Genomic DNA, 16105 nt, shown 5'->3' with positions numbered 1-16105 from the left:
CGGGGCGATGTAATAATTTGTTGCAACAAAGCCTTAGACGAAAACTGCAGGATAGCTGCCCGCTCGCCTCTACCTTGTTTTTTGGGGAGCGTGCAGCGATGAGTAAAGGCATTCCCATCCTTCTCGTTACCTCTCCTAGCTCCAGTTGTTGCCTTCATCGCCCCTCCTGCGGTGAGCGCTGGTCGGGTGCTTTCTGGTTGTATGCAAATGTACGTATGCACTGCAGGAGTCGGCGGCGCACATTGGGCGTACAGCACGCGGAACCCTGCAGTGCGGTGGAAAGTTCGCCGAAATGAACTTTCTGCTTTTTGCCGGCGCTTCTGCTCTGTGGTCAGAGACGGGCAAAAGGACCACGGTGAGGAGGAGGAGGGAAGTTTTCATGGTTGGTACGTGAATGGAAAGCTAGTAGTTTCATCCGTCGGCAGCTATCATCGGATAGATAGGCCATCGAACGGATGGAAGAAGGTACCTGCTCATGGCCATCATGATGGTAATCTTCATGGTCGGATCCTGCGTCAGTCGGGCAGGAGATCGGGTCGGGAAATTGGGCGCCCCCGGGGATAAATGTTTATGAGCAGCAGCCCGACCCAGACAAAGAAGAGCTGCTGCAGCGTATTGCGTATCGCTCTGTCTCATCAAATAAGCGTTCACTGAGTGTTGATGGATATAGTCGCTGCAGTGTGTTGGAGTTTGAAAAAGTTCAGAAGACGTTGGTCGGACATTTCGCCGCTTTTATCTCTGCCCCGGCTACTATCGCGGTCTGTCAACTGGGCCGGCTCTACTGCAATCTACTGTTATGACAGCAACGTCACAGTGTAAGCTGTAACAAAAACCGTAGCGACAGCCGGATACAGAAGATAGACCTATTAATAATCCCACCCATGCCCGTGTCAAACCACCCCGGCTGTCAATAATGGGTTTTCGAGCATCGCCACTTTTGACCAATCGATAGTAGTCACCTCTAGGTGACAGTTGTTACCCCTTCCCGTTTTGCATTCATTACCCATGTTTGGCCGTCGTTCAAAAAACCCTCATTTTCATACCTCTCGTGTTCCCTTTTTTTCGCCCTTTCTTCTTGCAGGCCCCTACCGACTGACGGATGACATCGAAGTGCAGGCCACTCCGGGCCACACGCTGTCCTGCGTGACGGTGCTGGTAGCAAAGAGCAACCTGGACGAACGCCGCCCGGTTGCCATCGCAGGCGATCTGTTCGAGCGGCAGCAGGACATCGAGGACGAGCGGCTGTGGCTTGAGGCGGGCAGCGAAGATCCCCGCGCCCAGCGCATCCATCGCGCCCGCATTGCCAACCTGGCCGGGTGGATCATCCCGGGCCACGGTGGTCCCTTTCGGGTCGATGCGTCGGTACGCGAGAAGCTGAACAAACAGCAGGACCAGACAGGACCGTCAACCGAGGGTGATGTTATTTAACGAGCGCTGGATTGGGTATTCGTGTGTAGCTTTCCGGTATGAATGAATGATTGGAACAGTCGAAAAAAAAGGAACCTTTGAAGGGTGATGCACGTTTTATTTGTTAACAATGTTTCGTGCTCGAGTTTATCGTTAAACGTGTGCGTTTGTGTTGTTTTTATATGCTGAATTATGAACGCACGCGCATTTGAAACGCCGCAAGCAAGTGTTGATACACTATTCCGTTTGATTTCCGCTCTGTTGCGGTCTGTTTTCTCTTGTTTCTGTACGAAACTTTGATCATTGAAAAAAAGAGTACTATTGCAAACAAAAAAACCAATATGCGATGCAAAATGGGGAAGCAAAAGGCAAACATGAAAAAGGTATTAATATAAGTGACTATTCAATATGATTATTATCCGTGTATCTGAACAAGAAAAAAAAACAAACAAATTGCTATCATTGTGCATTACAAATTATCGATTGTTCGTTCATAGTGTTGTTCAATGTAATGGCAAAAACCCCAAAAAGCAAAGAAAGGGGCGCGCTGAAAAAAAAAGCGTTCATTAATTCTCCGCAAGGATTAATGGATCGCGCTCAGCCCGTCGTCACCAAGTTGGTGAGCGGTTTACTATACACAATGTGTTACAAATAATTAATCTGGTTGCATTAATCGTAAAGAAAACAAAACAAAACACGCAAAACAAAGATGCAGTTACCTACCTAATTGTTAGTCGGCAGAGTTAATTGTTGTTTGTGTCGAAGCCCGGAACCCGAAGTTACGGAATGTTTTGCGTTTTTTTCCGCTCCCTCTCCTTTTTACATCGTTATATGCAGTTGTATGCGCATTTTGCTGGCTGACAAAGCTGGTTGCAGCAAATGCTAGTCGCTTTAAAAAAAAACACACACACAGGTAGAACGAACGGAGTAGCGCTTGATTGCGTTCGCTTCATGGTTTTGGGATGCATTTATGTAGGGAAAATGGAAGATGGTTGGTGGTGAAGCAAATTGCGGTGAAGCAAGAGGACTGGCGCTAGACGAGCCAGTCGGAGGTTACGAGGTTTACCGTGCATTATTGCATTGTTGGTTGAGCGAAGCGGGATTGTAGAAATGCTTACGATTGAACGCTTTTTTACCGCTTATTTCCGTATCCTTTGCCGGTTTGCTTCCCACTCGAAGTTTGCGCAAACCGGAGATTGATGTTCGGTTGGGTTTACCGCGAACGTTCGGTAGCTCGGCTATCCTCCCATGAGAATCCTAAAAAGAATCAAAACATCCCCAAAATACACAGTTGGTGGATCAAATAGAGAGAGACAAAGAAAAGAAAAAAAAAACAAACCAAAACCACTCCTACGGAAACGTTCTCACAGAACGGACGGCAACGATGTTGCCGAATGTTGCAGACGCAAGCTTTATGAGAAACAGAGAAAGAAAGAGGAAAACAAACTTACATACCTATGCTTTATGGTTTTAACAAAACAAAACCCCCCCTTTGTTTGTGTTAAACCACAACCTAGCTTTCAATGCGAAAGAAGCCAAGAGCCGCGGAGACGAGGCGGGATGGCATTTGGAATGAAAGAATTACATACACAATTTACATAACTACACGATATTAAATAAGCAGTTTATTGATCATACATGTAAACGTTAGTGGACTTAGAGTTTCAAACAAAAAAATGTTTCTTAAACTACAAGCGAATGAAAAATGGCGGGAGACAAGAAAACACAAAACCACATCACACATTATACACAGCAACACACACATACACAGCACAAGATAGTAAATGTTTATACATCGGCAGAAGGATACATAGCAAAGCGTGGAAACTTCGCACTGTGAACGGCAAAACACATGAACTAAACAAACAAAACAACTGGACAACACTTACTTGCATCCAAAACTCACACATTTAAAAAGAATAAAAAAACACACACACGGAAAACCAATGGTACCAATTTTGAAAAAGGTTGTGCAAAGTAAACAAATGAAACAAGCAACAAGAGAAAAAAACAAAACAAAAGAAGTAAACTACACATCCACAACACAACAACAAAACCTCCCGTGTAGGGGAAAATCTGCTGATCTTGATCTTTGTGCTAAGCCACGCCATTTCTATAGTGAACGTGATGACACGTGGGAGACACAGCCACAGTCGCAACAACCAACCCACAAACATACGCATATATCTGTACACACAAACACCACCACACACATACACGATTTGAAATCTATGGGCTTACAGACAGGGATAATGGTGGCGGTGGTGGTGGTGTGGCGTTGGTGGCGCCGCTCCCTTCAGTCGGATCCTTCTGCTTAAACAAGGGAACAGAAGGGACGCTGCAGTGGTGCCGGTGATCACACGCACACTCACACACACACACACGCCCACCCATACACCTGATGCCTTCTTTAAACGATGATGCTTCTACCGATTTGCCAACTTTTTGAAGACAACAGCTCTCCCGGAGAGGGTGGGGAAGGGCACTGCAAAACTGCATACAACTTAGTAAAACTCACAGTCACTGGTAGTGCATCTGGTAGTGTGAAGGATGCCCCAGGCGGTAATAGTAGAGCTTGGCTAGTTGTTTCGAATACAAGAACACACTCACAAACGTACACAAAGCATCACTCACACATACATAGACACACAACTATATACACAATAGCAATATGTGCCCACGGTGGCAGTAGAACGCAGCAGCAGCGACAGGATAATATTATACAGCAAAGCGTAAAATGCATTAAATCTTCGTATAATGAATGTTTAGTTCTTAAAAAAACAAAACAAAACAAAAAAGCAAACACACGTACACACATAAAACAAAGCAACAAATTGCAAGAAACAAGTAATGAATAATCGAATAAGAGTTATATATACACAAACACATATATATACAAATATATATATATATATATATAAATTATACAGCAATGTAATCATCTCATGAATCATCAAAAAATCATCAAACGCAGTAATTAAACTAGCAGCGTAAGTGCAAAACCCCTTTTTGAAGGCGCTAAGGGGCGCCCCAGCTCCTTGGCGGAGACTAAGATCGACTCCGCGCCTCCTGGCTGGCGGGAATGGGGCGCCCAATTTTACACCACTTGGATCCGAAAACTAAAATACAAGATATAACTACTACTACTACTAGTTGGTAAGGAACGTGAGTGAACCAGTCACGTAAAACAAAAAATGGAAGGAAGCAAAACCCCTGGCAAACAGCAAAACAAAAAACCGAAAACTGTAACGAGTAATGACGTTTTAGTAATGGTAAGCAAAACAATTAGCGTATTTAGAAACATTTAGTAAACGTTACGAGTTAAGTAATAATAGAGCGATAGAAGGAAGAATAGAAGAAGGAGAGTTGGATAAGGAGGTGGTAGAATTAGTGAAGTGATTTGAAAAAGAAAATGAAATTTCTCCTCCCCGCTACAGCATTGTAACAACAACAAGCGGCAAAAAACAGGAGAAAGCCTGGCAAACACGATTTTCTACTAAGCGGAATATTTATGCGTAAACAAGAAAAGGCTACAAGCATATAGAACATATACATATATACATACAGGCACACTTAAAACTTACAGTACATATATACAACAACTATGTATGGATATACACAAGACAGAGGACAGCAGCGGGAGACGACAAAAAAGGCGCATTTAGCTCTTGAGTAGTTTGCAGCATTTAAAATAGCGATTAAAGCAAGCAGAACAAAACAAAACACAGAAAGACACACACACACAAAGAAATGTTTAATTGTTTCCTATAAAACACATTGTAAGCAAACCATAACCTTATGCAAAACTGATTTAATGATGATGATGTTGATGTTGAACTTACACAACAAGGCCAGCAGCATGATGCGCTCGCTCTTGGTGAAAGAAAAGGAATACAAAAAAACATAAAAAACAAGAATGAATGGTTGCAAATCCCTGTTGAATGACAGTGACAGTAGAAAAGAGCAGGTAAAAAAGAAGGAAAAGGACATGTAGGTCACACATGCTGACGATCACAATGGGAAATGTTATGCCGATGAATAGGAATGCGGTACAATGCGTAGTGCCGCCAAGTGCCGCCGGAAGTGTGTGTGTGTGTTGGGAAACTGTGCTGGCAGGAAACGGAACACTTAAAACAATAATTTGACCGTTAGTATAGTGAGAGGCCAGTGGAGCTTTGATGCGTTGTTGCGGGCGAAGATAATGATAGAGAGCACAAAGGAAGGCGCAAAAAAGAAATGAAATGGCGAAAGCGAAAAGAGAGAGCGAGAGAGAAATGAAATCAATAAAATCCATATGTACCGCCCTCGCTGGCGAATTATAGTAGTGTTTGTAAAAGCAGCAAGCAGTAGAAGAAGTAAGGAAGAGGAGAGCATTAAGGTCGTAGAAGAAGTAAAACTATTTCACAAAAAAATGTAGTGTGACTAAACGTAGCATATATAATTACTCTATCATGTTATCATGAACGTGTGTGTGTGTGTGAAGGATAAGGTTATGATAAAGAAAGGGAACGATATATAGATTGTATGGAAGACATTGGGATAATAATGTTAAAGGCAGTGTGCAGTACCCAAGTATGCAAAATTAAAAAAAAGAAAGAAAGATCCCATATATACACACATACACACTAGTAAATGAATACGCAAAACCCTATACATATAAATATATATTATATATATAAAACGAGAAAGACGTTACAGTGTGGCGAGTAGTGCAAAGTAAGCGAGTGCGCGCATACATTTGTTGAAAAATACAGATGAAGCTGCAGCAAGCAAAAACGCAAAAAAGCAAACAAAACATATTAAAATTATACTTAAAACAAGAAAAGCAAAACACAATATATCTTATAAAGCAACAGTAGAAAGGAAGTGAATGCTAGTAATGCGAACAATGCGAGGGTGGAAATGAAACGCATGAAGAAGAAAAAAAAGAAGAATAAGAAGAAGAAGAAGAAGAAGAAAAAGTGTCGTAGCATGTATGTCGAAGGCGAGTAATTGATACATTATTTAAGCTTGTACTTGTTAAATGCGAGAACGCGCAGAACCATTTCGGACAATATTAACGACCGAATGGCCCTGAGCAGCTCTCAGTAAACACATTAAACACACACGCAAACAAATACACAAAACATACAGCATAGGAAAGGTTTTAGGAGAGTAGTCGATTCAGATGAAAAATTATAACACAAACGATCGGAAACAACTAATCTTTAGCTGCTAAAACCCGCCCCCAATGTGTACTGTGAATGATGAAAATGGGACAAAAAAAGGAGTATAACGCGTTAGAGTTAGTGGTAGGAGAGTGCAATGAAGGTCTGTTTAACTCAGAGGTCGTTGCTCGGGCCACAGCTTTGAACACAGCTGGCAGTTCGACTAGAGGGTGGCTGCAAAACAAACCAACACCGTGCAAACCAGCAGTATAAAGATATTAATCTTCCGACACATGCTGTCGAATTACGCCCGAGTATGCTGCGATGCGCACACTGTTTTGTAAACACTGTTCTACTCCAACTATCAAACCGCTCCCACGGTATCGTCTTCAAATGACGCCGGATGCAGCGACCTCTTTCTTCAATAGACCTTGAATGAAACGTAATCTAATAGCGAGTGTGTTATGCGGATTGCATGAATGTTGGCGTTTGTAGAACGAGCATTAAGGAAATGGAAGGAAAAGGCATTAGGCAGTGATTATATGGCTTCAGCTGTGCGGCTTACATCGGGAAGGCTCTAGCAAAAAGCAGCGTTCAGTGTATGACATAATGCAGGGCAGGCAAAACACATCCTTCGGTGGTGTGAAAATGTCACAACATCAGAAAAAGGAGGAACACACAAAAAAAAACGAAATACAAAATCAGGTGATAAAAACAACATCCATCAAGTGCAGATGAAGGACAGTGCAAAAACATAATGTCTTGCTCTGCTCGGTTTTGCGGTAACACAGCAAGCGTGTCACATTGCGAGTGTAAGCACACAGACGCACACACACACACACACACCAGTAACAAACAATAACATCGTAATGGAAGGATGTTAGTGCCAGTGATACAGATGAGGACAACAATGTAACGTGCAGACCAATCTTGAATGGCGTGAAATAGAACGGTAAAAAAACGCAGTATTTGTCATGCAGAAGAAAGAAACCCAAACCAAACACAAACAAAACACTACAAAGTGTATGTGTGAAATAGTAGACGCAACCAAAAAAAAAAAAAAAAAAACTCACAATGCACAAACAAAGTGAAACCAGCATACAGGAGCATACATTACAGGAATATACAGACAAGCTTCGGCAACAAACAAAAAAAAAAGCAAGCAAGCAACAAACAGCTACTAAAAGAAGATGAAGAAAGGAGGGAGGAAAATATAATAATTCACATAATACGCACACCGAAGAAGCCCACATGGATTGAGTATGGTTTGCTTTTGAGCAGAACACACAAGATTGGCGGGGACGCTAAGAGAATGATTAATTGAAACTTTCACATACACAGATACACACATACAGCCATAAAAAGCATAAAAGCTACAGCAAAAAAAGGCAAAACAGAACATGTATACACTAGCAGTGCCAGTAATCAAAAAGATTTTCGAAAAGCAGATAAAAACAAACAGAAAAAAAACAGAGCAAACGGCAACGCAAAGGCATGAAGAAGTTAATGTATTACGCAGAAAAAAAGAGACAAGAAAAGGCAAAGCAAGTCACATGATGCATGATGGAAGCAGAAGGCAAATACAATGGGAAAGGGCATTCCCGGACGTGGCTAAACGTAATCATGGCCTGGAATTGTCCGGAAAGAAGAAGAAGAAAACTGTTGTAAAAGCAGGAAGCTAAACCCAAGAAAAGAAGAAAACAAGAAGAACAAACAACACAAACACAACAACAAACCGTTGCACACCTGCGTGAGTGTTTTCTTTCTTTTCCGTTGGCTTTTTGTGTTGCCCCTTTTCAAAAGTGCGTTTGTGGGCGACACAGTTTGGTTTATTTATACCGAAATTATGTTTTATTCTAACGTGTTTCTTTTGTCTTTCAAGGTTTTGTTTGCGTGTGTGTGTGTGTCCTAGTTTCAGCAAGAAAGGAACAGTTTTGAAGATTCCTTTTCAGCACAGCACAAGCTCAAAAGTACCCAAAAATGGGGCAGCCAAAAAAAAAGGCAGCCATACGTGAACACCCGAGCACTGACTGACTGACCCGACTCGACCCGTTTCGGAATCGCTCGGCCATTGCGGTAGGATTGTAGTTCATCAATTATTTAACCCACAGCCCGTTTTAATCCAATACATCCCCGTGGTGACTGTTTCTCCGGCGGGGTTGAGGAAAAGAGGCAAAAAGGAGCCCATTTTTTCTCTCTCCCTCTCTCTCTTACTTTCTTTCGGTTGTTTGCCTTCCAATTCGATGCAATCCCACACCCACCGTGCACACGTACCCAACTGGGCTGGGATTTGTGGATTTGTCGAGATGCCTGTTGAAGAAACGTGTGACGATTGTAGGCGGTACGGGCTGTGAGTTTTGGGCCTGCTGCTGACCCTTTCCGTTGGGGGAGGGCGGTGGTGGGGCTGGTTGAGCTGCTTTGATTGGAATGGGAATTTGGAATGGAATGTCCAGCGTCGAGCGATCTACACTTTTTTCTGGGTGTATTTCTTTTCCCATCGCATCATCATCACGTTCGTCGTCTTCATTCGGAAGGCTTCGGAAGGATTGTTGTTTAGGGGTTTTCATCAACATTAATGAAAATGCCGAAATGCTCTGCCGTTCGTTCGTTCGCTGCATCGCATTTGGAAACAACGATGGGAACCCGTCCCCGGTTTTCGCCGATCGTAAAATGTATCTCTTTGTATCGCGTAAGCGCGTGAGTGTATTTATTTTTTATTTATTTTCTGGACATTTGGAGTCTCTCGAGCAGTCGGACTGCTACCGGAAGGGGTGTCAGCCTTGCTTGTGTGCCTTTGTGCTACGGAACCACACCTGTCTTTATGGTGGCCTTTTATCCCCATGAAAGTGTGGAATTGAAAATTCTGTTCGTTCGCTTGTCGTTCACTAGTGGACCCGATGGCTCTGGGTTCAAAAGCATGTTCACCTTTTCCTTTTGCCGTTCTGACTTCAAAAACACGGCTGAAAAAAGACCCTCCAACCCTCTTTTTTTACGACCTCTGTTAATGGTACATGAAGATCAAGACGCAGCACAGGGAAGAGGTTCCTTCGTTAAGACGTTTCCTTTACGGTGCCGGTGTCTGTTCCTTCCGGGGTCGTGGAAAATCGCACTAAAATTGAATCCCAATACGCTACGCTAGCTCGAAAGTTGCCTTCACTTTTCTCCCCAAAAGGCAGAAAGACATAAAATTTCATGCCATCACTCTCTCTCTCTCTCTCTCTCTCTCTCTCTCTCTCTCTCTCTCTCTCTCTCTCTCCCTCTCCACCATTTCTTTACACCATTCTCTTTCTCGCGCTTGCAGTGCACTTCACATGCGTACGGATCGCGTGATTGGCTTGTATTACAAATTATCACATTCTCATTAGCTTTACGCGCGCACGGTGTACCGTGCCGAGGGCTCGCGATTGCTAATCGACTTCCCCCTCTGCACGTCGGTCATTTACACCGTTTGCCGTGCATGGATGGAAGCATGAGCATGAGGAGAAAACGCAGGGGGGTTGCTGATCCGCGGCGCTGAATCGTGATCGGGTGGCGTTTTCGATGAAATGTAAGTAAGATTCGATAATGTGTACACGCGCGAGCGCCCGTGTGCCAGGGCGTTGGTGTATTTATTGAGTAATATCATCGTTAATTGGAATTTACATCGTATCGTAATGGGTTCGAAATTAAGCAACAGGAACAGTGGGAAAGCGTGCGGAGCTCATAAAAGCAGGTTTGCCGGTGGGTGTACTCGTGTCGTGTCGAGTACTTGTTGCCACCAATCTGCAACGAATTGGTGTGGGGAGCGGGAGAGGCCTACGAGCTGAAACATAACATTCATTAATGGTTTTAGTGTGATCGGTATGCAAATGTTAATGCCTTCTTATTGCTAAACGAAGAATTATAGGCGGAAGCTGCAATTAAAATTTCGTGGTTGTTATGTCACTTGGTGTACCTATAAATGGGAAGCAATTAGGCTTCGACATAAATAGTTGCTGTTTGGACCAGTGTTCGAATCATTAAATGAATTTTAACGAGGCAAACCTCTTACAACGCTCTCATAATCCTTCAAACTTATTTAAAATTAAACATTTTGTTTAAAGTTAATAATTGTGTTTTTGTTGAAGCTGTAAATTCCTCAAGTAAAGCAATGAAATAATATTTTGCATACATTTAGGCGCTTATTGCATAAATCTTTCAAACTGCTTAGTTAGCAGAGTTTACATCTTGCATACATTTAGGCGCTCAACTCATCAAACTGTTCAAAATGCCGTATCAGATCGTCTTGAAAATAAACAGATATCACATTTTTTGTTTATTTTTTGTATACTTTCAATACAAAAACAGTTAATAAAGCCGAGCATTGGACATCGCTGCTAGACATCACTCAAACAACATTGGCAGAGAGGGCACACTTAGCAAACAAAACAGTAAAACCATGAGTGTGTGCTTTTGTTTGCTACCAATAAGAAAGATTCTATTCTAGCTGCTGGATAACACACGGCTCACGGCCAGCAGTGAACAAAGCGAACAAACATTCAATTCGTATAAAGCTCCCCGGCAAACCCCTCCCAATTAGCTACGTTCGATGGTTAAGCAGACGCATTCGCATTTCGATTCGAGGCCACGTGTACTTGCCGCCTCGCGTGTGTGTCTTTAGTGTTTGCGTAGCGCTGAGCAACCGTTATCCGTTGCGGCTCGGCTCGCGTTGGGGTGCATGAAATGAAACACCCAAGCCCGATGGAGACGCCTGGTGACGCGTACGAACCCAGTACAAACAGTCGCCATCATCATCATCAACATCATCTAGGAATAATTCGACGCATGTTTTATTCACTCCAGTACAAGGCAATTGGTTCTGCCGGGGCATCCCAGGGCAAGCAGCAGCAGTAGCAACAGCATCCCAACAAACAAACAGTGCCCTGGAATAGGAGAGGATGATGGAGTGGAAAATGAATGTTTCGCTTCCCACAAGGAGACGAAACGAAACATTGGCCTTGATGGTGGGAATCGTTTCGTTCGTCATCATACCGTTGGAATGTGGTAGGAAATACCATTGGCGGGCAAAAATTCGCTGTGCAATATTTATTAAACACGGCACACAGCGGAGTGTACCAGCCCTACTCAAGTGCGTATGCGTGTGTGTGGGTGTGGTGAAGGCTAAATTTTTTGTGCTGAAAATTTGATCGTTAACCTTTTCTCATTGTCCTTACCTTCGCAACAGCGCGTATGTGTGCGTGTTTGTTGGAAGAGGATGGAGAAAAATGCATAATTGAATGCATTTAATGAGTTTGTGTTTATAATCGCATTATCGATCGTGAGGGGAGAGGTGGGCGAGAGACGTTGGAGTAGGACACGGGGACAAATTCCCGTTGCCTGTGAAATCAATTAAGGTATTAGCTTTAAAGTGGTGGACATACATACACCGACCACGATGGATTGCAGCTCGAGTTTCAATATTTTATCCAGCGATGGTGGTATTGATTTTCAATTTGTTTGCATGATTTATGGGTTGAATTTCATTCACGATAAAATATGCCCCTGCCGATTGCAGGACGAACAATGGGCCTGATTGGGTTGTGTTTTGTGAAGGGCTTGTTGTGTTTTTGTTTTTCTTCTTCAAATGAAAACATCAACCACAGATTACGAGGCGTTTAATATCAGGGCTTACACACTCCGGGCTGATTATCGGCAGAGTGTTTGCTTTTGGATAGTTTAACACTTTAAGCGCCGCGTCATATGATTTCGTATGACGGCTTTGCTCACCACTCAGCTTTGTATCTGACGCTCAGTGATTCTCTTGAGAACGAATGAGGTAGGAAAGAGAGAACGAGAACGACATGTGCTACGCCGCTTATCGCAATGAAACAAAAGAGTGATAACAATGGCCCGAGAAACTGTCGCTCTCATCGCTCTCTTGCCATGCGCTACGTGCTCACTCAAAAACTGTGACGTCAGGCTGGCGGTCAAAGTGTTAACATTAAACGTTGCAATCACTCAAGCCTTCAAAGGCATGGCAAAATACAATTTAATCAACAATTTCCAAACAGGAGCTCGTTATTCTCCACCGCAATCCTTAATACCAGTCTTACGGGCAAACAATTTCAACTTTCCCCATAACAAACACCTTTAATTAATTATATCCATCAGCTTTCGGTCCATTGAACCGCTCCCAAGCTCTTCCCAAAACAGGCTCAGCTGCTGATGTATGATTTACGACACGATTTCACGACGGTCAAGATCGTATAAGTAGCACCTGTTGTTTGGGACAACACCCCCTTCAAAACAGCAGCACCTTAACGTCGAAATAGATCATATCTTCCCATCGTTCGGCGCTACTTTACAGGAGTCCTGAGTCATCATTTCGGTCGTGTGGCGGTGGTCTAACGTCGTTAAAATGGTTGAAACCTTGACGTCAATCCTTCTCTAGCCCACCTGGCTTATCGGTGGGACCCGGAACGAAAAAGGTACCACCGATGGATGCTCAAATCTGACATCCCTTTTAAATCACGCCCGATGCAAGGGTTTTGGCGATGTTTGGAGAGGAGACAGTGAGAAATGAGAGAGAGAGCGCGAAAGGGAGGAAATTATAACCAATTCAATCCTTTCCGGTGTTTCCGAACGCAAGAAGGATGTCACCTGCTACGGCCCCACTACGGTCGGGGTTGGCATTGCGTACATTAATTCCTTCCAGGGCACCCAAGGCCCGGCGTTTGAATTAATCCTTTTTCCGTTCAAAAATAGAACATCACCGTCATCCACCCCAATCTGTGTCATCGTGTGCTTGTGTGTGTGTGTGTGTGTGTGTGGGAACGAAGTGGAGTAAAGGATCATTCATTCATTCATACAAGCACACACACACCGTCGTGGTCGTGAGGACAACCTTCCGGCCAATGAGAAGGACACTCAAGTGCTCGGATGCGCCGGCGGTGGTATAAGGTAGGAATATTCAACAACATGCTCGCCGCGCTTTGCCGAAGGTCTTGTGTTGCCTGTATTTGATCTACTCGTCTCGGCAGGCTGACGGCTGGAGACAGAGGCATGGGAATCGGGCGACTTGGGGGAAAAACGGAAGACAAATGCTTCGCAGTTGCAGCCTCTCTCAGGAACGTGACGCTCTGACAGGGCGGGCTGGAGGATCTTGGCCTGTCGGCAGTATCTCATCGTCACCCGTCAACGTGATCCGCTTGGTGTGTTAGATCTTCCCTTCCGTATGGCCGGCAGTGCGGGAGTGTCTTGAGGCTCACCAGGCCTCGATGATGGGTTTAGTGGAAGGGAAAATGGCAGCTTTGCCAGGAGCAGCAGAAGGAAGCAGCAGCACACATGCGGATAGGTTTTGGTTTTGTTTGCCATGTTGACATGTAGTGTTGTGCCGGGTGAAGTGGTGCTCGAGAATGTTGCTGCACCGCCACCGAGAGGGACACACACACTGCTGCTTACACGGTACGATGGAAAGAAAACACCCTGGAGCCGTTTTAAATTAATCATTGATGCGATGATGTTGTACACTGTACGCGCCCGGTCGCGTCGGTTGATGCCGTCGTCGTCGCTGTCGTCGTTTGTCGTTTGGTTCAATTTTTCGCCCATAAGTACACGACGCAAGGACACACCTGAACACACAGCGACATACCGACGGGTGCATTCATCGCACGGCGACAGTAGCAGCAGCGGAAACGGCGAACGGGTTGAAATTGTTAATAGAGTGTGGCAAACGATTCGTGGCGCAGTTTCGAAACACACTAACAACAGCATCTCCCCTCCGTGCCCTCGAGAAGGAGCTTTAGTGGGGGAAGATTTCCTACTCCCTTTTGCCCTGAGACATGCTTCGAGATGGAGCTTTCAGAACTACAACGGGATGGAGCTATTCGTCATTTGGGATTAGGGTGGTTCCCTTCCCTGCAAGACGATGACGACGACGACGACAACAAGGGTGCAGAATAATTGGGTTTTGTAACCGCATTTAATAGTTAAAATAATGGATTATGGAAGGAAGCAGCAGTGAATTGCGTGCGTCAAAATAGAATAATCATGCTTAGCGGTAGAATAAAGCAGCCCGCGTGCTTGGTCGCTAATGACTCGCCTTGCTGGAATGCGTGCTGTGTCTACCTTTAGGCGTCGAAGCGTGACGTACGGTGGTATCATTTTGTCGTCCGTTTTGTAAGTGAAAGGTAGGCTTGTGTACAAATTGTCCTACAAAGCAATTTGGTCATGCAAATTGCATAGCTGTAGGCGATTTATGCTGAAGCTGTCAGGAAATGGTGTTTCTTCGTATTGCTCTGTTGTCTTCCTTCTTGAAGGTTCAAAAACGTGTTTTGAGTGAATTTGATTGAAAATTGAGAAAATAGGTAGTTAATTCAATGCAAAAAAGGTATAAAAAATCTTTATAAATGTTAAAATTATTAATTTAAGATCAATAAATTAATAGGTTCGTAGAAGCTATCGGTCTCTGATCTGTTCGATAATTTAATTTAAAATATTTTGTAATTTTTTTCTGTGAGTAAATCTTGATCTGAATCACATCAAACATTTTGAGAAATTTCTTAACCAGAAAGTGCCTCGATGTATGCAACAGTAGAATCAAGTAGTAAGCGCCTAAATGTATGTAATGGATACATTTTCTTGACAGAATCATGCAGCACGCTTTGAAGAGCATTCCCGTTTTCAAACAGTTTCACACGTTTATGTGTCACCCTTTCTGCATGATCCACATACGCCATGAGAAGCATTCAATTGACTCATCCTTTTAGCAACCGCTACCGTCATAAAGGTGTTTTACTTAAACCCCGTTCGTGGAAAACATTCAACCTGTCCACGCCGGTGTAGAATAACGAACCCCTTTTCGGTCCCGGCTCGTTCGTGCACGAGAACGGTCCTTCACAGACACACACACACACACGCAAAAAAAGAAACGCATCCCACGGGAACAGTGCTGGATGGAAACGACCGCTCCAAATCATTCACCAAACGAACGACACGCCGAAACTGTCCTCCATTCATATTGCAACGAATGTGTCCCAGCCAGTCAGCGCGCACGAGACGACACCTTGCTCTTCTACAGACGATGGATGACAAAATCTGGCCGCCGGAGAATGGTCCATTTGGGCCGGGGACGATGGTGGTTTTGGGGCTTTTCTGCCGAGGCCCGCCGAGAGAAGCGCCCATAAAAACTGGTTGTTTTATGGTGCGAATTCGGTGAACGGGGGCCCCGGATATGGGGCTAACCTTTCGCCGTGGAATGGGAATGGGAAATCTGACGCAAGGTAGCAGCGGCACACCTGAAACGGGCAGGCTGAGGCGAAGGTTTTATGAAGGTGCTTCATCACCGTCGGGCGTGCATCGCTGTGTGTGTGTGTGTGTGTGTCATCAGCGTGATGACAAATAATTGCGTGCGAAGTGATAATGAGTTTCGATGGATTGGTGTCATTAAGGGAAAAGCCCGTCGGAAGATCCACACCGAGCACGGCTGTGGACGGAACATCCCCGGCGCCTCGGTGGGTTTTATGTTCTATTTCGCACCGCATTTAATGCGTTTCGAAAAGGTGGCCAATGGTTTGATAAAAGAAAAGCGATTT

General features: G+C 44.2%; 1 protein-coding gene across 2 annotated transcripts in view; it reads left to right on the top strand.

The window, feature by feature from the left end:
* Positions 1 to 8289, top strand: part of LOC1277633 (metallo-beta-lactamase domain-containing protein 1) — a 98671-nt gene extending 90382 nt beyond the window's left edge. For both annotated transcript variants that reach the window (XM_061660656.1, XM_061660657.1), the window contains one exon: positions 1082 to 8289. In XM_061660656.1, the coding sequence (XP_061516640.1) occupies positions 1082 to 1428 (347 nt within the window). In that variant the 3' untranslated portion in view covers positions 1429 to 8289. The remainder of the gene's footprint in view (positions 1 to 1081) is intronic.
* Positions 8290 to 16105: the final 7816 nt, after the last annotated feature.

This window comes from Anopheles gambiae, chromosome 3 (genome assembly GCF_943734735.2).
Source record: "Anopheles gambiae chromosome 3, idAnoGambNW_F1_1, whole genome shotgun sequence".
NCBI classification, from domain to species: domain Eukaryota; kingdom Metazoa; phylum Arthropoda; class Insecta; order Diptera; family Culicidae; genus Anopheles; species Anopheles gambiae.
This window is presented reverse-complemented; position numbering and strand designations above follow the sequence as displayed.